At 40.8% G+C, this 25,608-nt stretch overlaps 1 protein-coding gene across 1 annotated transcript in view; it reads left to right on the forward strand.

Moving 5' to 3' along the window:
* The first annotated feature begins 1,223 nt into the window (after positions 1-1,223).
* Positions 1,224-25,608, forward strand: part of WSCD1 (WSC domain containing 1) — a 55,950-nt gene continuing 31,565 nt past the window's right edge. The window contains exons 1-3 of the mRNA XM_034752520.1: positions 1,224-1,494; positions 15,832-16,529; positions 24,715-24,829. Of these exons, the coding sequence (XP_034608411.1) occupies positions 16,103-16,529; positions 24,715-24,829 (542 nt within the window). The 5' untranslated portion in view covers positions 1,224-1,494; positions 15,832-16,102. The remainder of the gene's footprint in view (positions 1,495-15,831; positions 16,530-24,714; positions 24,830-25,608) is intronic.

The following is a 25,608-nucleotide window of genomic DNA, read 5'->3' on the forward strand; positions in this document are numbered from 1 at the left end:
AAGCAACATGAAGAAGATTGACAGAATTATACCCTAAGCAGCAGCTGAGATCCTGACTATTCTCTCTAATTAAAATTACAGGTAGAGTGGTTCCTCCCCCCTCCCTCCCTTGGTTAGAAATAGGGTTGCCAACTCTCCAGGATTGTCCTGGCATCTCCAGGAAACAGATTAATCTTTAATTAAAGATTATGTCATGTAATGAAATCTCCAGGAATTCGTCCAAACAAAGTTGGCAACCCTAGTTAGAAAGGAATGTGATCCGGTATTACAAATCTGAACACCTGAGCACTGAGGATTAGAGGCGATATGGGTCACTTGAAATCCAGATCCAAAACTGGATCTGAATTTTGCATGTAACGTCCACAGCTATAATGGTCTGATCCAAACACACTAGAATTACGGAGTGGTCCAAGTCCAGGTGCAGAGCTGAATTTGGAGCTCACTCCCAATCTCTCATTGAACACAGGTGTTGGTTTAATACCATTTGAACCAACAGGACAAGGGACACCAAATACACAGTGAAGATGATATTGCCGATCAGTCAATCTTATGGACAGCCAGTGAACTGTCTTTCAGCTCTCACATTTATAAATAATTTACTTCCATCCACCTGTGCCTTGAATAACAAGATGCTGTCTGAAATCTCTAAGCCTGTATTGGAACAGTTTCTGCAGAACCATTTACCTGTATTTCTCTCTCACCTGTTGGGAATGTATCTAGGAAAAAGTGGCTCCAAAACAGTTCTGATTCTAGTGGAAAAGAGGCATAAAAAAGCCTCCCTTCAGCTGATAGTATGAGATCTTCTGTGTTGCGGATGATTAGATTTATTTGCCTTCCTGGACAGGTCTATAGGTAGAAGTCTATAGCTGTGAACGAAGTCTATAGATTTCTATAAAACAAATGTGAAGGAGGGGAACTTTTACAGCTCACTTGAAAAGGAAAAGCAAAGCACACAGATCATGGCTGCTGTTTTTGACACAGTATGACATACTGTGTGTGTCATTACTTCCCTTCAGTTTTATGTGCACAAGAGCAGGGCTTATTTCTCCCTGTGCTGCCCTCCCCAACCCCCCACACCAAATACCACACTCTAAAAACAAACCTCATCGGTATTTTCAATTCCTAACTCCTGAACACTGGTCTGAGTCACTAGGACCCTGGAGATCTCCCAGCTTGGCAGCAGCAAAGACTGGTGAGCAGTGAGCATGTGCAGACAGGATATGATCTCTTGCTGCTTGGTTAGTTACTGATATAAACAGCTGGAGGTATTGAAGTGCAGAGCTTAGATACAGGCAGAGCACTGAGGGGGTACTCAGGAGGATTATAGCTCTGTGTACTGAAATCTGGGAGACAGAAGAAGGATTAGTGGGGAAGGGCAAAGAGAGCAGGATTTATCCGCTTTTCAAATATGCATTACAGCTTTTTCTAATATTTCACTGGATTGTCTAAGACTCTGCCTCATAATAAGAAGAGTTCCTTGACCATAAAAGAAAGGTGAGTTTTTCTTCTTCTATTTCTTATATAGTTGAATTATCTTCTTCTGGAAGCTATTCATCTGCTGGCCATCACACAAATAATAACCAGACAACTTTTTGCAGACACTGGGGCATTAACATACCTTACAGACCCAAATGGCTGTTTGATTTATTAAATTTATCCATGCCATCTCAAGCATGCCGGGCTTAGCTGCATTGTTTGTGAAGATTGCAGTTTGCTGCTGAGATGCCCTTCCCAAAGCAGCTAGGAAATATACTTAAAAAGTAGGAATGGATAGTATGTGTGTGTGTGTTTGTTTTATAGCACGGCAAGGCAAATTAGGAAGCACTGTTTCTTTAAGCAGTTTCAGAAGCCCCACTATACCGTATAAATAGAATCTAATAATTTTTGGTATGCGACTCTTACGACACTTCAGCTGTTTAGGGTATTGTCAGTTCAATGTATTTTATTGCACACAGAAACTGCTCTCATGTTTAGCTTCTGTGGGATGTGCAAATCCATTCATTGTGCATTTTCTACAACGGTCTCTTGGAAAACTTCAGCCTGTAGCAACAGAACCATATTGTTTTTCAGAAATTGCACATCATTTGCTGTGTCTTCGTTTGAGTTTCTAACATCAAAGAGATGTACGTTACACTAATGTGATTTACCGTGTACTAAAAGACTTTCCAGCCTCCAGATGACTTTTTGCAGATATGTCTCTTTCTGTTGTTGTTTTTGAAGGTATGTGACAGGTTACATGCACTGTGTGTGTCTTTATGGTACACAATACTCTGTATACACAGCACATATATATATATGCATGTCTGCCTTTATTCCACAGTGGTGTGGGTTCATTCTACTTGATAATCAAGTTATTTGATCACTGACCTATAAAAGGTGTTGAGTGTTGTTTTTCATGAACCCAACATATCATTTCAGCACATTTAATGTTACAAACCTGTCATTTTAACACTTGCCAAGTCACTATTCTATCTCAAGCTGAATGTTCTTTAACTTATTGTTACCTTTTGTGTGATCTCTCGCCATGCCTTCCCACAGGGCAAGGCGATGGTCTGGAAATGATCGTCTTGACCGACATTTACTTATGATAACAAATTAGCCTTGTATAAATGCAATATCCAATTAGAGAGATGTTATGATCAGATTTGCACAAGTTAAATGCTGACTTCACAACCCAGTTGGGTCGTAGCTCTGTGCTAATTGGTAACATCACCATTTACTTTTAAGTAAATGAATTTGGTATCAGTCGTAACACTGCTTGTGTTGTATACTATGTACACACTGTATGGAGATGTTGGTAGTGTGTAAACACAAGTATTTTAACATTGACGTGACAGTTTCGGGGGTTTGTACATTTTTGCTACCTGACATCTCTGCATAATTTTTTTCTGCTTTACTTAGATCAGCGTTCAGAATTATTTAAAAACTTTAACATGATACCTGTGTTAAAATAAACTTGGTGGGCAGATTAAATTATATAGCATGTTCACTTCAAAAAGTGGGGGAAAAAGTAAACTCATTTAGGCATTCTTCGTCAGCTGCAGCATCTGCGCTTGGGTGTGTGGAGAAATTGTCTTGCTCCCATCTCACTTCCAGTTTGCTGACTGACTTTATATTGTGTTTAAAGTATAATAATTCATTTGCGATCCATTACTCACAAGACTCGCGGTACATCTGTCACTCTTTAAAGTCTCAACATGGCAGTGTTACTCAGGGATTAAACTTCACTAATGAATTGGGTTGGAGGTCCCTTTTACAAAAGAGGAAAGAAATAATTACAGTTGAGACAAAGAAGACGAGGTTAACCCCACACTCATGTGTTGCATCTGCATCTTCCATTGATTTCAACTGGAGTTATGGGTGCTTAGCACCTCAATGTCAAGGCATGAGTGCCAGATCCTTATCTGAGAAACTGGCATAGCTATTCCATCTTACACAAGCTGAGGATCTGTCTCTCTACATTTACATCAATGCCTCTCTGAAAAAAAAATCAACTTTTTTTTTTTAAAATGATTTCCTGCCCAAAAGCTTGCAATGGGAAATCATTGAGAGTTTCTTATTATCATGAGTTTCTTACTGCCGGTACTCATAGGATACACTAATTTCTATGGAAAGGGGATGGCAGAGTTAAAAATATCATATTTTTACAAATATTTAAAGCAACATTTTGTTTTTATCTAACTCATGCAACCAGGGGTGGGTTTGGGAAAAAAATGCAACCTTAATTTGATCTTCAATATATATTTTTTTAAATACATAATTAGTAAAAATAAATTAAAATATTTAGCAACTGTCAACTGTACACGGTGTTTGACAGAGTGTGGTCCTAGGAGGCTGTATGAATAGTGGACTTCTACCAGTTCACAGTTGTTAGCCAAATATTTTTAAATTAAGATCACTGCTTGAGCTACAAGTACAAAGGATTTTGGTTTTCTGCTATGCAAAAGGGAGGACATGGCTGAGAAAACCAATGAACAATGCAACCAAACGGACATAGAATGGGCTGAGGTGCATTGGTAGAGCTGTGTGTGATAGCTTTCATGGCACTTGTTTGCAATAAACCAGGCTCAAACCAAGGCTATTATTCTGTCTCATGAGCACTGTATTCACTGGGATTAATTAAAGTGCATTCCTGGGTATGTTAATGAGTCCAAGACCTACAGTCTTAATACATGCAAAAATCCCTTTGACTTTAGGTATGAACAGGAACTGTAGAATTTAGCCCTATGTAGCTACACTGGTTTTTACCAGCTAAGGATCTCACCCTATGTTAGCTGATGAAGAGAAGTCAATTTTCCCCTGTATCACATTCCTTCATTTTTGTTTATTCAGGTTTATAGGATATCCAGCTTTCTGAGTTCCTAAGGCATGATTGCCCCATGAATTGTAAACCTATAGCTCCCATTAATTTCAGAGGGAGTTGTTCCCAAAATTGACTGGATTGTTAAAGCCCTGAATTTTAATTCTGAATCATAGAAGATCAGGGTTGGAAGGGACCTCAAGAGGTCATCTAGTTCAACCCTCTGCTCAAAGCAGGACCAATTCCCAACTAAATCATCCCAGCCAGGGCTTTGTCAAGCCGGGCCTTAAAAACCTCCAAGGAAGGAGACTCCACCACCTCCCTAGGTAACGCATTCCAGTGCTTCACCACCCTCCTCGTGAAATAGTGTTTCCTAATATCCAACCTGGACCTCCCCCACTGCAACTTGAGACCATTGCTCCTTGTTCTGTCATCTGCCACCACTGAGAACAGCCGAGCTCCATCCTCTTTGGAACCCCCCTTCAGGTAGTTGAAGGCTGCTATCAAATCCCCCCTCATTCTTCTCTTTTGGAGACTAAACAATCCCAGTTCCCTCAGCCTCTCCTCATAAGTCACGTGCTCCAGACCCCTAATCATTTTTGTTGCCCTCCGCTGGACTCTTTCCAATTTTTCCACATCCTTCTTGTAGTGTGGGGCCCAAAACTGGACACAGTATTCTAGATGAGGCCTCACCAATGTCGAATAAAGGGGAACGATCACGTTCCTCGATCTGCTGGCAATGCCCCTACTTATACAGCCCAAAATGCCGTTAGCCTTCTTGGAAACAAGGGCACACTGTTGACTCATATCCAGCTTCTCGTCCACTGTGACCCCTAGGTCCTTTTCTGCAGAACTGCTACCTAGCCATTCGGTAGCAGTGCATGGGATTCTTCCGTCCTAAGTGCAGGACTCTGCACTTGTCCTTGTTGAACCTCATCAGGCTTTTTTTGGCCCAATCCTCTAATTTGTCTAGGTCCCTCTGTATCCGATCCCTACCCTCTAGTGTATCTACCACACCTCCTAGTTTAGTGTCATCTGCAAACTTGCTGAGAGTGCAGTCTACACCATCCTCCAGATCATTAATAAAGATATTAAACAAAACTGGCCCCAGGACCGACCCTTGGGGCATTCCGCTTGAAACCGTCTGCCAACTAGACAAGGAGCCATTGATCACTACCCGTTGAGCCCAACGATCCAGCCAGCTTTCTATCCACCTTACAGTCCATTCATCCAGCCCATACTTCTTTAACTTGGCGGCAAGAATACTGTGGGAGACCGTATCAAAAGCTTTGCTAAAGTCAAGGAATAACACATCCACTGTTGAGGCATTTTATATTCCTCCCTATATCTCTCCTTCCTCCCTCCATCTGAACAAGTAAAAGCCTCTCTGAGACTTGACTGTGTTATTTTTTTCACTGTATAAACTTAGACTGGTGCCTAGAACTGAGCCAACCACACCACTTATCATTAATGATCTAAACCACAATCTTGCTCCCATGGAAGTGAATTGCAAATTTTTCATTATCTTCAATGGTGTAGCACCAGATCCTTACTGGGCATCCTCACATTGCCTGAGGTCATACCTCCAGGGTCCTTAACCTTTATCATAAGTGTGCTCTGCCACCAGGTATACTGCACGCTTGGCCAAAACGCTTCAGCAAGAATTCTAATTCTGCTTTAAGAATAACCCTCACTCCTAGAGTGCCTCCTCCCATCGATCTAAACCAAAATACACTCGGAAAGCCAATCTACTGGATTCTAGATGAGTCATATCTGAACATAATATTGTAACTGCCAGAAAAGTCAATTATCAGCTTATCTCCCACAGACCTGTCTCTTAGGTTGTTTCAAGTAAATGAGCTATTTCGATAACTCTTCTTAGAAAATCTTTGTTTTTGTTAAATAAAAAAAAAAAAGAAGAGAGGAAAGCGTGCTGGAGAAGCCACCTGCTTTTCTTGCATTTGCATCAACCACCAGAGAACACCATGCAACAGCTGGGACGGCAATGCCAGTGCCTTCGTAAGAGGCCTGATCCAAAGTCCATCAAAGTCAATGGGAGCCAGTGGACTTTGCAACAGGCTCTGTAGCAGCGGGATTTTTCTTCTAAGCTCTCTTTCCAGTGTGATTTTTCTACTTGAACATGAAATTCTTCACCAACAGTATATTTCTGATCCTAGGCAACAACGACCAGGTTTGTCTGGTGGGAGAATATGGAATATTCCCATTGCCCCAAAGTGGGAGGGTGGAGTGGTTGGAAACATCCCCTTTGTGCTCTCCTTCATTTGATTTCTGACAACTCAAATGAACCCCCCCACCCATATTGGAAACGATGGGGCGAGCTGGCTATTCACTTTTGCAGTCGTGGCGATGACAGATGTTTTGCAGAGTAGTTCAGTCATCTGGAGCTTTACACCCGACTTGAGCTACAAATTAAAGCTTAACTTTAGGCATGAGGCTGAACCGACTTTGTGACTTTTCCCTTTCTCACTAGTTTTCGACCTTCTGTGCTCTGACTGAGCCTACATGTTATTATATTAATCCTGACTCCTCCCCCTATAAAGCCTCAAGAAAATGACCGTCTATATCCAAAAGACAGGCTGCAAGCCAAAATCTATTTTTGTTAGGTCTTGAAATCATTTCCAAGCTGACTACATTGGTCTTCAAAGAGAGCTGACAAAGTAGAGGAGAAATGTGGAAGACAGACGGATTTTTTTCTAAAAATAATGTTGTTCAAGCGTCCATTTCATTTAGTTTAGGATACAAAATAGAAGCTTTATGCCAAGAACTCTGCATTTGTAAAATCCTGCTGTTCTTGAACTACATTGTGGTATTGACCTAAGTCTAAGGTGTGCAACACGTTTAGTGATAGCCCTGAAAAGGGCACAAAATTCACCTGTCAGTCAATGACTCCTCTTCTTCAGGTACCTTCTCTGAAGCCTGAAAAAAGTGAGTCATAGTCCCCAAAGGTTTCTGTGGTTACCACTTGGCTGGGAGGATAGAATCTCCAGTGTCTTTTTATTTGTAATGGTACTAATGCATGCCTAATGTGATTTTGTTTTGTTTTGTGGTCAATAGGAAAAGTGACTCATGCCTGTCAACTGACGTCATTTTAGAAGCCTATCATCAACCTGCTTTTCCTTGTAGCAAATTCTTTATGGCACGGCTATAAATCTGGTATTGTATATGTGCTGAAAGAAAATCAGAACTGTAAATGCCTCAGGTCTGATTTTTCGCACTGTCAATGCACAATGGGATGCTAAGTGCTGAATGTTTTAGAGACGGTGGGGATTAAATGTGCTCTCACATTTCTTGACACTATATGTAACTTATCAGTGTTGTGGAGACACTAACTACAAGGCAAATTTTCAAAGCTATTCAGGAGAAGCCGTACATACAAATCCTTCAAAAAAAACACACCTCACTGTGCACATGTTAATGATGTGTGGGTGTTAAAAATATCTGTTACTCGTGTCATTGCTATTAAACATTTATAGAGCTCTACAGGACACTTTACAAGACAGAGGCCTACCACTGCCATCAGGAAGGAATTTGATTAATAGGGCCAGATCCTCATTACAGTGAATGGATCTACATTGATTTACACCCATTAAAATCTGGCCTATAGGTTGTAAATGCTCCAAGGTAGAGACTGTCTCACTCACTCATCTCTGCAAGTAGCACCAACTCTAGTATGTCATACTTTTTGGCATTACAGCCCCAGAGGCAAATCTTGCCCCCTTGTGCATGGCTATGGAGGACTTAGAATGACATGGAGGGGAACTAAATGGAAGGGTACAGGATTTCTGGTGACTGGGTTGGGGACCATGCCTCTAGACTGCTATAGAGCCGAGCAGAATGGGATTTAGGGATGGGATGAGATGGTCTGCAGGAGCCAGAGGCCTGGGTGATCTACTTTTCGCAAAGTAAAGGTGTAACACCAACTGCAAGGGTTAATGTGACCTTTGGGTTGCAAAAACCACCCTTGTACTGCTGATGCCAGTGCTTTGTGGATTGTAAGGTCTTTGGGTCAAGGTCTTTTTATTACATGCATGAACAGCACCTAGTACTATGGGACATTTACGCATTATTGTAAAATAATTAATGAACGTGTTCCAGGGTGGATTCCTTCCCAATCATCCCCACAAGCCCTCTTGTGCCACCCCAGGCTTGGGTGGAGTGGTAGGATTTGATCGCTAACAAATTAACATATCTGTTATGATTTTGAGCCATCTTCTTCTTGAGTGGCTATTTTCAGGCTGGGTGGAAAGAAACGTGACTTTAGCTAGTTTAGGAACCAAATTTGAACTATATCTATTTTGCGGTTCTGAATGTTCAGATCTTTTCTCACTTCTGGTATCTTGCTAGGAAATGTAGTGTTGTGTAAGGTTCTCGTGGTATTTCCAGAAGCAAGAAGAAAAACGAATTGTTCTTGTGAAAATTCTACACAAAATTCTACAGTTAGAATAGGCTACAGATGCCATAAGTGTTCAGACATTTCAGTACTTACCTGATCTGAATCTGGTCTATGAATTTTTGGAGGTTCACCCACTGCTAATACAGTAAGTAAGGCTGTGGTTTTTTATATATTAGGAACAGAGGAATTTTCATACTTGATCAGACCCAAGGTTCCTTTGTCCAAAATCCTACGTCTGACAATGGCCAAAATAAGCCACTTCAGAGAAATACAAGATACCCTATACTGGAAGATCATGGAATTATGGAAGACTATCCGTAGAAGGAATTTCTTCCTAAATCAGGTCCTAACCCAAGCATTAACTAACTGGAATTATGGGAGTTTATATCCCTTCATATATCTTAACTAATGTCATGATGGATGTTCTCATTAGCCACATAAATGTTTATTTCTTTTTTCAATCCCACTAAGATCCTGCCTTCAATGATATCTTGTGGCAGTGAGTTTCACAGGTTAGTTATGGTTTGTGTACACTGGCATTTACTCTTTTAGATTGCATTGTCTTTCATTGTCATTGAATGTCCCTTTGTTTTTGTATTATGAGATATAAGAGCACCCCATTTACCTGCTCTATACCATTCATTGTTTTATGCCTCTATTATGTTTTCTCTCTATCCTGAACAATCCCAGTCCTGTTATTTCTATCTTCATTAGGAAGCATCTCCATCTCTTTAATCATTTTCATTGCCCATCTCAACCTCCCTTCAGTTTCTACTGTAAGTTTTTTGAGATGGTGTGATTAGAACAGATCCTGATATTGTAGGTGTGGGTGTACTCCAAGTACATAATCACATATTTTCAACATTAGCCTCTATCCCATTAATTATACACCCTAACAGTCTGTTTTCCTTTTCTGACTGCCATGGGAATTGTAGCATTCCTAAACAGGAATCCCAAATCTATTCAACCAATCTGTGTTGTCAATTAATCTGGGGCTAATCGGCATCTAAAAGTCCCCTGTCATATGAGAACAGATATATAGGGGTAAAAGGCTCTTCTCCTACTAAGGAATGCCTTTTTCATATTGATTTCAGAAGTTTAAAGTGAACATTTATATACACAAGACAAATTTCCGATTAGCAGGTCTCACCATGTCTTTCTTATTTCTTATTTTTTAATGTAATTGTCAAAAGTGATGTTTTTCTAGACTTTACTCTGGCAATACTGAATACACAGTTCATGGAAAAATCAAAATGGCATTTTTATACGTCAGTGGCAATCCTTGCTAGTGGCACTCCTCTGCTTTCCCACTAACAGAAACACTTAATTTTTGTGAGTTGTACATTTGCAGTATTGCTCCAGTGGAGTATTTTTGCAATTTGCCTACAATGTACTTTTCTGACAACTGTATTAAGGGACACCGGATTTGGGGATAATTTAAACACACCACACTGCCTGTGCTAAAATTCACTTCTGACATTTGAAACTTTTTAAACAAATGGAAAGGATTCATTCTTTATTCGGACTTATTAATAGTGGAAAGGAAGCTAAAACAGACAGTATGCGAGTCTCCCAATTTTCATTAACCGAACCCTATTCAGGAAGATAGGATTTGATGTTAAATTATTTTGCAGGGAATAATGACTTATTATTGTACCTCTTTTCACCCCTCTGCTCCTCTTCTGTGGAAAAGAGAGGCGCATAGCATTCATAGTGTTGTGCATGTCAACTAATGGCTGGACACAGCAGTGATGTCAACCCCAAACTTTCAAAAATTGTGTCATTCCTCCAAAACATATCACGAAATTAGCTTAAAAATCATGAGAGTAATGCATTTGGGGTCCATTTTATTTATTTTCTGGTTTCTAAGCCTTGAGAAAATCTTGGAAATGTGACAACAGCTGTGAGGGCTAGAAATTGGCTTTTTTTTTTTTTTATGAAACCTGAGATTCTCCTGTAATCACCAGACTTGAGCTGAGGCTTTTTGGAAAATATAATATATTGAGAGGCTCACAATGAAATCGAGAGAGTTGGCAACAGTACACGAGAGTGGATGTAATCAATATAGTTGAGCTCTCCCTCACTACTCACCCCTCCCATGTATCCCCAGTCCACCCACCAAATCTGGTCTGTAGGTTAAATGTTTGTGAAACTCTTGGGAAGTCCATCTGCAGTAAATAAATAATAACAATAATAAATAGCTTCCCTCTTAACCAACTCAGTGGGAGCTGTGCTAAACGTCTTTTAGACTGAAGTTGTTCTTCTGCATATGTTAGATGTCTTGTGTGTTCTTTGCATGCTCAATAAACAGGTGGCAAACATAAGGCTAATTCGTGGCTTTCCATGCTGATGGGTGGAAAGAGAGGGTGCTGGCAGTCCCTTTCCAACAGTGCCCTGACACAAGAGGCAATCATAACGGGGCTCTTTGTGTTCCGAGTGGAAGAGCAAGGCCTGCTAGCACTACCGGCGGCACTGCATAGCCCAAAGGGGTTGAGTCTGGGTGGGCGGGAGGTGGTGCTCTGGCCAGACCCTTCTCCCCAGGCATCCCCAAGGAGCAAACATGACACGTTTTGGAGGCAGGTGTAGCAGGTATCGCTGTTGAGTGAACCACCCTCAGTGCTCCTACACACATTGGACTTGGATCCGCTCTCACTGGTTTACACGGTTTACCTAACTATGGAGTGATTCCATTGAAGTAAGCGGAAATAGAGCAGCGTAAAATGGTTTAAGCGAGAGCAGATCGAGGCACATTATGCAGTGTTTGGGCACAATGCGTCCACCCGTTTTCACTCAGCTTCTACAGCTGTTTCTAGCCACCACTCTTTTCCACTGGTTCTCAGAGCCATCATTTAGCTCAGAGTGTGTTGCATTATTGCGATGCCACCGTTACACACCTGCAGGGAGGGGAAGGCTGGAAAAAAAAAAAAAAAAGAGAGAGAGATGTACTCTGCCAGAAGGAGACTTTTCTGTGATCAGCTGACACAAAGAAATGCAGGTGTTTACAGTTCCTCTGCTAAGGGCAGAGGTAAGACGCTGTCAGCACTATCCCGTTAAATATGACTTCCCCTCAACCTATTACTAGTAATACCCTAACCTTTCAGAGTCATTGGTATTTAGCACTGATCTCTGCAAGTTTTGTCCCCCTTGACATCCATATAATGGATAAAGCTTCTGAGGTTGGGAATAGGTGTTTTTTTCCCTCTGCCCCATAAACAGAAGTGTGAATACTCATGTGTAGATAGATAGGGCATTGAATGGGGAAGTGGGAGACCTGCATTCTGCTCCTGGCTCTGCCACTGCCCTGTGGCACTAGCAAATCATGTCACCCCAGATCCACAAAAGGTATGTAAGCACCTAATTACCACTTGGTATCTGGACCAGCCCACTTTGTGTCTCAGTTTTCCCATCTGTAAAATTGGTCCTTTGTAAAGCACTTTGAAATCTTTGAATGAAAAGTGGTAGAGAAGAACTACCTCTTGTAAACTAAGTATTGTGCTTGTCAGAGATGTGTGTTTTACTTCTTTTCCACCCGGCAATGCATTTTATTCAGATTCCTTGAACATATTCCGGGACCTTGGTTTTAACCATTTTTTCTAATGATTACTGGATCTCTTTCTGAGTATCAAACAAAACCTTGAAATAAAAAAAATGGGCAAAAGTATTGTGAATATAAAAAAAAAAATCTATATAGTCATGTCTCAGTGATAAGAAAAAAATATCATAAAAACATTTGACTGTATGACTGCAATAATCATTGCCTTAATAAAGAGATCATAGTATTGCTTAATATTAATTCTGCCAAGCCTTATTATGAATAGACTAAGACTTTAACGCCAGAAGGAACCATCATGATTATCTAATCTGACCTCCTACACATCACAGGCCATCACCTACTCCTGTAATGGGCCCATGACCTCTCGCTGAGTTACTGAAGTCCTCAAATCTTAATGTAAAGACTTCAGGTTTTCAGAGAATTCATCATTTACTCTAGTTCAAACAAGCCAATAACCCAGACACCATGCTGCAGAGAAAGGTGAAAAAAAAACAAAACAGGGTCTCTGCCAATCTGACCTGAAGGAAAATTCCATCCCAACCCCAAATATGGTGATCAGTTAAACGCTGTGTGGCAGGGAAAGTCTCACCAGCCAGACACCAGGGAAAGAATTCTCTGTAATAACTTAATGTCCTCTCCATCTAGTGTCCCATTTCCAGCTGTTGGAGATATTTATTAATAGCTGTCACAGGTGGGCCCCCCTCCCTTGGGAAAGCTGGTCCAGAATATCACTCCTCTCCCCGTCAGAAACCTTTGTCTAATTTCAAGCCTAAAACTTGTTGATGGCCAGTTTATATCTACTGTTGTTGTGCCAACATTGGTCCTTAACTTAAATAACTCCTCTACCTCCCTGGTCTTTATCCCTTTGATGTATTTAGGATTGCATTAGCCTTATTCACAGCTGCATCACATTGGCAGCTTGTAGTCATCGTGTGATCGACCAGTACACCCAAGTCTCTCTCCTTCTGTCACTCCCAACAAATAACTCCCCAGCTTATAGCAACAATTGTTAGTCCCTAACTGCACTTTGCACAATTAAATTCCATACCATTTCTATTACTCCAGTTTTCTAGGTCATCTAAATCTTCCTGCATGATATTCCGGTCCACTCTATATTGGCAATACCTCCCAACTTTGTGTCAGTCGCTGATTTTTTTGAAAATACACTCCCACTTTTTGTGCCCCCGTCACTATTGAAAATGTTAAATAAGATTGGTCACAAGACTGATTCCTGAGGATCTCCACCAGTAAACTCCCTCCAGCCTGACAGTTCACCTTTCAGCCTGACTTGTTGTAGTCTCCCTTTTAACAAATGGAAGGGTGAAGTGTGCTATCTGTTCTGAAACGGGCCACAAGGGTGTGCCTTAGCTGATTCTTCTATCTGCAAAGCCTTTGTCTTGAATGCAATACATCTCAAAGAGTCGTAATTTTCCCTCAGAATTTTGAATAGTTAACGTGTGCCCAGCTTCCTTTTAAATTATAATCTATTTAGGGAACAACAGAGATGTTGGAAACGGCTGAATGTTATGCACAAATAGTGAATCAAATGGTTCTTATAAAAAGAAGAACAGGAGTACTTGTGGCAACTAGAGACTAACAAATTTATTAGAGCATAAGCTTTCGTGGAGTACAGCCCACTTCTTCGGATGCATATAACATGGTTCTTATGTGATTTTACAGTGTTACTTCAGCATAATTAGAAGAGTAGTAATCTGCAATATATAATTATTATAAATAATCTTCTATTAATCTATCTTGGTATTTCTATAACCCCATTATTGTCATTTCTGAGCACTCAATGTTGTTGATCATAGATGTTAACTAATTTAAATATTAAGGGTCAAATCTTCAGCTGGTCTCAATCAGCATTATTGAATGGAGCCATGCTGATTTGCACCCGTTGAGGATCTGGCCTTAAATAGTTCATAAAATATGGTGTGTCTTTTGGAACACATTGAATCTCTCAAAAGTTTGTCAGCTGAATTATGGATGTGAGCTGCAAAGTTCCACAGTTATTATTGGTGAGAAGATGAGAATTGCTTGTGAAGATTGACGTTTGAAGAAAATGGAGTGGCAGATATCAACACAGCAAAATCTTACCCCATGTTTCAGATGCTACTCAGCCACATGGGATTAAGAATTGGATACTTTGGTTTTAAATTAGGAGCTCTCTAAATCAGGTCATCAAAAACCTAGTCAGCCTGATCTGCAAAGTTAGAATGTATTGACCTTTTCTCCTAAGCTCAATCTGCTATTTAGGAAAAAATAGACAAAAAGGGGATTGGACAAAAAGAGTGGATGGTCAAATGAACTGTAATATATTTTTGAATGAGAAGGGTTTACCTTTCATTGATTGGTGATTAAGAAGCCAAGAGATTAAACAACTAAGCAAAAACAAAATGTTAAAGAGAATTAAGGAGAAATTTTACATGATCATACATATTTTAGCAAGAGGCATACAGAAGTATCCTCAGATATTTAATCAAGAACTGCAAAGAGTGGAGGAATGCTATGAAAAGAATGGCCGATGAGTGGACAGCAAGTTTCCTTGTTCTGATGCTGGTTTCGAGGGTGCTCTGAATGCAAGTTAAACTAGAGCCATAATATTTTCTTTTCTGGAACAAACTGCATCTTTTCTCAGTGCTTTCATGGTTCCACAGAGGAGCGATTAACTGGGAACTCAGAGAACATATGGCAAGATGCCCATTTTTATTTGTTCCAGAAGGTTAAAGGTTACCTAGAGCATAAAAGAGCTTTTTCTTGCTTGGATAATCCTGTCACTGTGTAGATCACCACAACTAACAGCCTGGCAAAGCCCCAAAATAGTCTAGAAATATTTGGAAAACTTTAAAAGAAAATATAAGATTCCATTAATTTAAATCTATACATATATACATACTCCCATCCATACCCACTCACACAAAAGGTACATAGAAACATACACTAGATTCAAATTAGTGGAAACTTTAGCTTCCTTTTAAGTTTGGCAAGGCGTGCACGTGCGCCCACACACACACACACACACACAATATCTATATCTATATCTATATTGGAACTATCCTTCCAGCATAAATCCTCATTTTATTGTGATTCATGGAGATTAAGAATTATTCTCTTATCCTTTGAGAGTTGATGCCATTTCGTTTTTCTTCACCATACACCCACACTGTTGTTTTTTTCTGATCTAGATTTGTAGCTTAGCTACTGTACCACTGAAAAGAAAGTATCTTCCTCTAAAGATGTCTATATTGTGACTACCTGGTTCCAGTCAGTAACAAAGACCGGAGATGTCAGCTATTTACAAAAGGAAATAAAAGCCTTTACTGTTCCAAACATCCTGAGTAGAATATTCTAATCATGCAGGTGTTTCTTGTACATTACAAATTAAAATAAAGAAAAATGTAAAAATAGAAATCTGCAACTGGATCCTTTTTAAATCAGTCATTCTACCAGGATTATTGTCTTTATATGTTTAGCTAAAATAAAAGAAGGGGGGAAAGAACTCAACATGGTAAGTGTTTGCTAATGGGATCAGAGCCAACTTTATTCTTCTTAATATTTCAGGTTTCCTCTCCTTCTGGAATCTGATGTTATGAAGTGCAACTGGCCACAGTCATGGAACTGTTCATAAGTTCACCTGAACCAGATCAGCTGCCCAGAAACCCCACGGTTCTATGGATATAAAGCATGATGCCATTGTAGTTGCTGTTGCTACTGAAAAAGACCATTTTTATGGGAGAGTGATGGGATGAACTTATGGGAGGAACTAATACAATTTCAAACGGTGATTCAGGGGCCGTTCTGAAGGCGTGAAGTGCCCAGTTTCAGTAAGGGTATGGCCAAACCTTTTTTCAGACTACAGAAATTTCTTCGGCGGACCCAGTTTCTGCTCTTCTTTCTCACAGCAGCTTACTTAATGGCTGGAAGCCTTCTCCTATTACAGCGATCCCGCTTGGTTATCCAACAAGGCACACGTGGGACCTCAAATATTCAGGTCTCACCGGTTTCAGACATGGTGATAGGAGTTGGAATCCTAGATACCAGGACAATGCAAAACCCTCGTTTGAGTTCTAAGCTTCTGGTGGACATGGATGTGCTCCATGACCCAACATCAGATCAGAGGTATGGGCCACGGTGGCTAATGTCCCGGAACTCAGAACTGAGACAGTTAAGAAGAAGATGGTTTCACAGGTTCATTAATGAACAACAACCCATGCAAGTAATGGGATCTAAGATGATGCAACATACAGGTGAAAACAAAGGTAAGGGCTTTTCCCAACTTCCATTTTCTGTCCCGTAGGACTTTGTTTCAGGCAAAGATTGATACTTTTCCTAAGCATGTGAGAGGTATTCTGACTGCTTACAGGAATGTATTTCTGTATTCGCTCTTGAGCCTTTACAAACTATTTTATACAAACTAAGTATATGTATGGTTTCAGAGGGGTAAGCATGTAAGTCTGTATCAGTATCACCCTAACTCATGCTGAAAAATACATACATGTGCTGCCCCACTGAATTCAGTGGGGAAACAGGCACGACCAAAGCACGAGTTAACACAGCAGAATCAGGCCTTATATTTTCTATCTGTTTTGGTAAAAACACAGGCTAGTCTCCTTGGGCTTGACTGTACCTTTAAGGCCCAGCCTGGCATTCGGGTCAGTGCAGAGCTGCACCACCACAGCGAGGGTACTGGAAACCAGTCTGCCTCTCTAAGCTCCCGGGTGCATTGTGGGAGTGAGTGCAAACTGCTACTCCCCTTTAAGGAGTGCAGGATACTGTCCCCATGTGACTGTCTGGTTCCACAGGCTGGTGTGGCATGGGTGGGAGGGGAAATGGAGCTGTGTCTTACTGTGCTCTCTTCCCCACTTTCAGGCACTGTGTGACCTTGAGGAAACCCTGCACTCCCTCTAGTGCATGGAGCTGCTATTCTAGTCAGCCTTAAAGAAAGCTTCACGGTGGGGTGAAGGCTCTGTATTCCCTCCCCACACACTACACAGAAAGAATTTCATAATTGCGAGCCTCGTATTTTTAGAGCATCCCCAGCCAAATGCTCAGGATGCGGCCTGAAAATTCATAGTAAAAAGTAACAATGACTTTATATAGAATATCAGCAAGAGATCATAAAATATTCATCTTGAAGCTATGGTGTCTGACAGAAAGAGAGGAGAAGAAAACAAAGTGATTTAAACAAAGGGTCATACTTAGAAGTGGGCAAAAATTTTTGGATGGAACTTGCTTTAGTTGAAAAATGCCGATTTGGATGAACTGTAATATTTTGTGAATTCATGTTGAATTCACCAAATCATTTTGGCTGGTAAAAAAATCCCCAGACTCCCACAGTGTTTCATTTTGATATTCTCGAAAGAAAATCTTATGATTTTTTCAATTCGCAGTGACTTTTCATTTCAAATTGTACCTCAATTATTTTTTAAAAAGAAAGTTAAAAACAAAACAAACAAACAAACAAAAACTAGACTACACCACAAAATGAAAATGAAATGTTTTCTCTTGGGAGGAAGTAAACATTGAGTTTGATTTGAAACAAGTTTTTTGTTTGTTCTGTGACTTTTTTTTGCTTCAGCCACCGAACTGAAAAAAAAAATCGATGATTCGCACGGCTCAGTGATTTGCACAGTCCTACTGAAGAGTCCTATTGGGGGAATAAGTGAGACTGAGGCTGGAGGCTGAGACAAGGGTGGATTATTAGAGAGAATAAGTTTCACATATCACGGTCCACCACAGCAGAGATGGTCACCTGCCCAAAGTAGAATTGTCAAAAGTGCCATAGCAAGTTAGCACCTAACCCCCACTGGTTTCAAAGGGAGTTAGGTGCTAACCGGCTGAGGAACTTTTGACAATCCTATTAGTTGCCCATCTGCTTCTTTTGGTGCCTAAATATCTTTGAAAAGCTGACCTGAAGAATCTATTAGAGTACATGGAAAGACTCCCCCTGATTTCAGTGGGAGTTGACTGTAATATAGCCAAGGCCTCTACAAAAGAACAGGATGAGATGGATTCAGTCAGCCGCATTAAAGACAGTCAGCCTTAAACCGCTGTAGGGCAGGAGTAATATGATCAAACATGCTGCTTCGTTCTGAACAAGCTGAAAGTGATGGGGAAGCCCTACTCAAAAGCCCTACTATCAGGGAATTACAATAATCAGAAGGATTTGAGTGACTGGTGCCAGGATAAAAAAAGAGCAAGCCATTATGTGTACCATTATATGGTGAGCTCACTGTAGTCATCTGTAGCAAGTCCACTAGGACACTGTAAAAGTGCATGCAAGTTTTCAACACCCATGGACAGGGAGCAAAAGTATTGCGCAAATATGTGGAAATAGTGGCAAAGGCTGCCACAACATTACACTGGTACAGATATGCCAGGTACTAATGACCCCATCTAAACTTCACTATCTCTAGGCTTAACTGGAAAAGGCTGTGGTCTTCTGGCATGTTCCCTGGCCAATAAAGACCTAGAGGAAAGGGACTCCGAATAACTAGACGCCACATTACCAACATCATCAACAATATGAAGAACATATAATCAAAAGAAATAATATTGTCTGAAATTCCCCACAAAAAGATGCCAACTGGCTGCACCCAACGTGGACATTTTTGGAAACTGAGACAAGAAGTTAGGATTAATGGTGCACAATAGATGGATCCAAGTATTGCAGGTGGAATTCTCAGGTTCACAGAGAATCAGATTCTAATAGCGCTCAGGGCTTTATGGAGTAAAACTTCACAATTAACTGGTTTGGGTGGCAAAGATCATAAGGGTTTATGCAATTTAAATACCATGGAGTCTAAGGGCATGTCTACACTTACCAGTAGATTGGCACTGCTGCTACCAATGCACCAAGTGTCAATTTAGCGGGTCTGGTGAAGACACGCTAAATTGATGGAAGAGCACTCTCCCATTGATTTGTGTACTCCACCTCCCCAAGAAGCATAGGGGAAGTTGATGGGAGATGCTCTCCCATCAACACAGTGCAGTGTAGCCATCACAGTAAGTGGATCTAACTACGTCAACTTCAGTTACGTTATTCAGGTAACTGAAGTTGCGTAAGTTAGATTGATTTACTGTGGTAGTGTAGACCAGCCCTAAGTGAGATTCAGCAGACTGCCCTGTGTCTGTAGACTGTGGGCTTCAGACTAACAGAAACTCCTAGACTAGCAAGAAACACAAAGCACAACCTATTCCTTACATATCTTGTGGTTGACTCAAACTGACCTGAGAATGTACCAAAACACTTAGGAATGAATCAATTTTTTTATCAACTAATAATTCTTCCCTAACATTGGTTCCCACATACTTTAATGTACTTCTGTCCAAAGGATGATTGTTTATAAGAACCAACCGAGTCACCTGGGAGGTTAGTATTTAACAAGTTCAAAGGATCTCTTTTTTGATCGTAAAGACAGTACACACCCTGCTTTTGCTCACCCAATAGATGACTGGTGATTTAGCAAGGCAAGGGCGCATCCAGTACACGGGCTTGACAGGTTTGTTGTATCATGTGACGATATTTGAGGGGAGGGGAAGAGACCTTCATGAAACAGGTTCACATTATGTTCACTTCATCCAGATTCTCTAGGATTTGTACTTTCATGCTGCACATTTTTACACCCCATATAGTTCTGATGGGTTTCAAGGTGCCTTCTGAAATAAACCTGGTTTGCTGGCTTTGATAAATGCCCACATGTCCCATGACTTAAAGTCTGGACAGTAGAAGAAACTATCATGATAGCTCTGATTCTCCTCTCACTCAGGACAGCTGTACGCTGTTCTAGCTCTCTTGACTTCAATTTAGTTGTTGTTGATTAGCCCTGGTGCATGTGAAGAGAGGGTGAGACTGACTGGAGACCTAAGAAAGGGCGGCCTAGAGTGTAGGGTGCTAGCTTGGTAGTTGGGAGATACGGGTTTATTTCCCTGCTCCACCATAGACTTCCTGTGTGACCTTCAGGAAGCTATATAGTGTGTCAGATCCCCATTTTACAGATTGGGAAAACAGAGGGGAGCTGTGAGGATAAATACATTAAAGATTGTGAGGTGCTCAAATACTACGGGAACGGGGGCCATAGAAGTACAGAACATACATAAGTATCTAGGGTTTGCCACCTATGCTCACCAAGGATTTGACTTACTAGCTATTCAAATGCTATGCTTGAGCAGTTGTGGGGTGGACACATCAGCTAAACATATGAACAAGCCCACATGCTATCAGTATGAAGCCGAGAATGGAGGTGTATACAAATAAAACAGCCACTTTAAGGCGATGTGACATTTTATTGAAAGGAAATCACTGTGTGAAGTTGAAACTTCAGCAGGCATTATAATCACTAAGTATTTCATTACATCTTGGAAGGGATCCATAATAAAATAAAGAGTGAGTAAGTTTACTAGGAGAGGGGGGAAATAGCACACTCTATACATGGAAAGTTTAATTGATAGTAATTTCCAAAGGCTTGTTAACAATGCTGTTATTAACATTGTCACTTCATGTTCATTTGAATATTCAAATGATGCATATTCAAATGTGCATAATCCAGTGAGATGCAGCAATAAATAATCTCTTGGCTCCTTTTCCATTAGCAATTATAACATCAGCAAGGCACTAGATTAATGGCTGGTACTGGCATCGGCATTAACTAAGTTTATGGATATTTTCAACATTAATGTATTTTATTGTAATAATTTGAAGAGCTCATAGTTCAACAAGGTCAAGATTTACAAAGGCTCGTAAGGGTAACATTTTCAAAAGCACCTAAATCCCATTTTCAAAAGTGATTTAGGGCCAGATTTTCAAAGCTATTTTGGTCCTGAAAGAGTCTGATTTTCAGGTCATAGAAGGATTTTCAAAGGAAGACTAGGCTATGGGAGTTTTCGGTTATAAATCAATGGGAGTTAGGCACATAACCTACTTAAGTGCTTTTGAAAGTCACACTAGCAGGGCCGGCGCAACCCATTACAATTTGGGGGGCAGCGACCGTGGCGGTATTTCGGCGGCAGGACCTTCCGCTGCTTCTGTGGGGGGCGGCATTTTGGGGCGGGACCTTCCGCCGCCTAGGGCGGCAGGAAAGCTGGCGGTGTTCCTGCACACTAGGCACCTAGCTGCATCTTTCGGCATCTAAATACCTTTGAAAATCTGGCCTTTAAACCCTTTGAAAATTTTACCCTAAGGAAATAAGGCACTCAGGATGAGATCCTCCAAAGGATAGGCCTAACACGCATATCTGGGCCGGAGTACCTACTGAGATATGGGTCAAACTCACTTAAGCACCTTTAAAAATCCCAGTCTGAGTTTCTTGAGCAACAGTTTGGCCATTTAGATTGTAAAAACACGTTGGAGTGAAATTACTGTCAATACAATACACCTGGATCATTTAAAAAAAAAAATTCTGAGGGTGAAATTTTACCCTGGTGCAGAGAACCAGCAAAAGGTCTGCTTTCCTACTAAGATCATCACAGCATCCGAGATGCTCTTACAGGATACAGTCTCAAAGGATACAGTCACCAACTTTGGTAGGGCTGGAAAAAATTTTGATTTAAAAGGGGAAGACAGTGACATGTTGTGTGTGTAGGATGCTAGATGTGGTTCTAGTCCCAAAAGGTGTCAGCAACATTTTCGACCAACCTTTTTTTGTTTTTGGCAAAAAAAATATAGATTCATATAGAATATGTATAATTGTTTGTGTCAAAACTCCACCCCCAATAATTCCCTCTATAAAATCAAAACATTTTGTTCTGACATTTTCAAAACAAAATGTGAGGTGTGGTTTTTTTTATTCAAAACGACTGTTTCCAAATTTGTTTTATTTTTTAAAAAGCTTTTTGAAGAGCTCAAAATCAAAACAAAACATTATTTGACTCAAAACTTTTTTTCCTCCCCAATTTGACAGAAATTTTGAAAAAAATCAGATCTGGGTCAACTCAGCAATGTCCCCCTCACTCTCCCATTTTTGCATTTTTGTGGCATTGCCAGGTAACTGAAAAATCAGTTATTCACAGCTTTGCCGACTGACTTGCTGCGTGACTGTGGGCAAGTTATTTCACCTCTGTTTCCCTCCACCATCCTTACCTTTCTTGTCTATTAGGATTCTAAGCTCTTCAGGGCAGAGAATGTCTCTTCCAGGTATTTGTACAGCACCTCGCACAATGTGGCTCCCAAGTATTACTTCTAATACAAATAATAATACATGGTGTGTTGCTGTGCAGTAGAAGATATTTCCAGCTAATAATAATGCATATTTCTAGGATGCTTTTAAAGAGATCATATGGCTTCCTCAGAAATTATCATCCCATTACATGTTATTCACTATTTGAGAGACATCATCACTGAAACACCATTGTATTCTAAGGTCATGTGGTCTGAGTGATAAGTTGAGGATTAAGGCAGATATTGATAAGTAGATGAGAGAATTATAGGAGTCTACAGTGATGGAAATTACTCATGGGGGCTAGAATCAGATATAATTTACATGAACTTAGATTCTCTTATGCTATTTCTGAGTTTGACAAGAACCCATGTTACATTTTCAGCGGCAACTGGGTGGAATCAAGCCCCTGAAGTCAAAAGGCCCCACTGAAATATAAAAAATTCTTATTCCAGGTGCATAACTCACATCTCATTAACAGCTTTTTGTGGGTGTATATTCACAGCTTGCGAATTTTCTAATTGCACGTTTGCAAATTACCAATGTGCAGTTCTTTGAAACTACTGTGGTGTTTGTGCCATTGAAATGTTGGATTTATTTTCTTAGCTCTGAATTCTCCATTAGAATGTGGAGCAGCTTTTTCCCCAACTTGTAGTTTTATTTATTACTCTTCAGTACGGTTTTTTAGCAATTCTAATCTTATTTTCCCTTCCTGTCTACAGATCACATGATACTTGCATCCTCTAATATTCCTATTTTAATAGGAATCAAATTCCAGAATCAAATTTCCTCTCATCCTTTATACCCGAATGACTCCATATACCTGAATGACTCCACTGTACATTATAAAGCATCCCCATATTTCTTCTGGTGGGGAATTCTTTTCAGTATATCACAGGCTATACAAGTTTTTCATGTAGTCTGTTACTGACATCAAAAAGACAAGATGCTTAATATAGGAGGCAGGCTGAAATATTTTGCTTTCAAATGCTAAGTAAAGCCAGGTGTATTTCAAAGGTCTCAATAATAGCGATGGGAGAGGAGGTGAGGTTCAATAGGATAGACAGACAGACAGCTCCATAAGTAAGGCTAAAGTTACCGCTCCATTGCAGACTCCGTTTTCAATACAGCCCTACCTATTTCAAAAAGAAACCCAGCTTCCTGAAACGTCTCACACCTCATTTCATTCCAGGGTAGAGCTTTTCAGGGAAATTTTTGAACAATCCAAAAAGGTTTTTCCAAGTCACGGTATTTGTAAAGTATCTGTTAGTCTTAAAGGTGCCACAGGACCCTCTGTTGGTATTTGTAAAAATATACTTTCCCTTCACTCTGAACATTTTTCTTAACTCATTTTGTTGGCTTATCATGCGCCATATCTTGACCAATTGCTGCAGCTGCTCTGAGCGGGTCTGCTGGCCCAAAGCCACTACAGAGCTAGCTTAGCTGGCTAAAAGGGATCCCAGGGTGGCATAAGGACCAGTATGGCCAACACTATTGCTCTAAATAGGTGAGCTAGCTATAGAAAGAAGGGCATGGCTGAAGCGATGTTGCACTTGGTGACTGCTACAGTGGCTTCTGGCTGGTGGGGGCGGTTACAGCCAGGTGCAAGTTAGATGGTGCCATAACTCGTGCTGGGGGCTTAACTTGGCCCTGGTCTGGCCCCAAGAGGGATGCAGGATAGGCTGCATGGAAGAGGATGTAGGGTACTGGGAACTTAGACAGGGCAGGGGACAGAAGATGTGGAGGTGTGGTGAGGACTCAAGACAAGATGACATAGAATGATGAATCAGGGATGGTGACCAGGGTGGGGGCACCATAGGTGGACAGAGGGCTCTGTTGCCATGGGTGATGGACAGAGGGAACTACAGAAGCGAGTAAATGAGTGTGCAAGGGCCTAGGAAAAACATCAGGATCTTATATTTTAAAATAACCTATGTGGATAAGTTTCCTTTTCCCCTACATTTCCCTCCTCTGTCCACTCCCCACATACTCTACCAGCTATAACTCCCACCAGCATTCACAGCTATCCCCTTGCCTTACTGTAGTGGGCCCCATCCTTACTTTGCCCCCTCACCCTCAATCTTAACTTCACCCCCTAATAACAAAAAGATTTCTTAGAAGATTTGAATGTCAACACACTAGTCTATGTATCAGCCCAGGCTATCAAACATATTGCTATGACCAGAGCAAATAGAAAAGTGCCATGTACAACTAAGGACCTTGAATTTGCAGTTGAATGTTCCAGGATGTAAGATTATCTCTAACTATTGTGCTATTTCATGTACTTTAGGCACTTACGTTGGATGCTTCAGTAATGATTCCAGGGAGAAGACATTGAAGGGAGCTGTGTTTTATGACTTAAGAAAAATGACAGTATCTCATTGTCAGGAAGCTTGTGCTGAGAGGTAAAGAGAGATTTTTCACTGCACTTTTCACTGTTCTCCGATAACAAAGGGAATTTAGAACTGAATTCACAATGGGGAAGAACGTGCATATATTAAAGAGAAGACAAACCGTTTTGAAAATGGTGTTTACCTCATGCCTCCAAACATAAGGTTGCTTGGCAACACTGCAAGAAGGGGACTCTTTCACCCTGCCTAACCACAGAAGCAAAGCCATTTTGGGGTCAGTGTCCTTCCCCAGAATTACGGCTTGGATACATGGAAATGAACAGAGAGTGCAGGAAATGTTCGCTGGCCCAACTTGTGGTCTAAACTGTCACGTGACCTACACACTTGCACATGGGGAATAAAAGGGGGTAAGAACCGGTCAGAATGTTGGCTCTGCCCACAGGCTCACCGGCCAGATTAGCTGAGCCAGCATGTGAATCGGTGGTAAGAATTGATGGCAGATATAGGCCTGCACTTCTCCACCAGTCTCTCTGCTCCTAAGGGCAAGAGGAAGCAGAAGAAGAATGGAGACTCAGACGTGTGTCTCAGGCACGCTGCTTCCTAAGCTACATCATCCCAGTATCAGGGGGTAGCCGTGTTAGTCTGTATCTACAAAAACAACAAGGAGTCTGGTGCACCTTAAAGACTAACAGATTTATTTGGGCTTAAGCTTTCGTGGGTAAAAACCTCACTTCTTCAGTTGCATCTGAAGAAGTGAGGTTTTTACCCACGAAAGCTTAAGCCCAAATAAATCTGTTAGTCTTTAAGGTGCCACCAGACTCCTTGTTGTTTTT

Source organism: Trachemys scripta, chromosome 18 (assembly GCF_013100865.1).
Source record: "Trachemys scripta elegans isolate TJP31775 chromosome 18, CAS_Tse_1.0, whole genome shotgun sequence".
NCBI classification, from domain to species: domain Eukaryota; kingdom Metazoa; phylum Chordata; order Testudines; family Emydidae; genus Trachemys; species Trachemys scripta.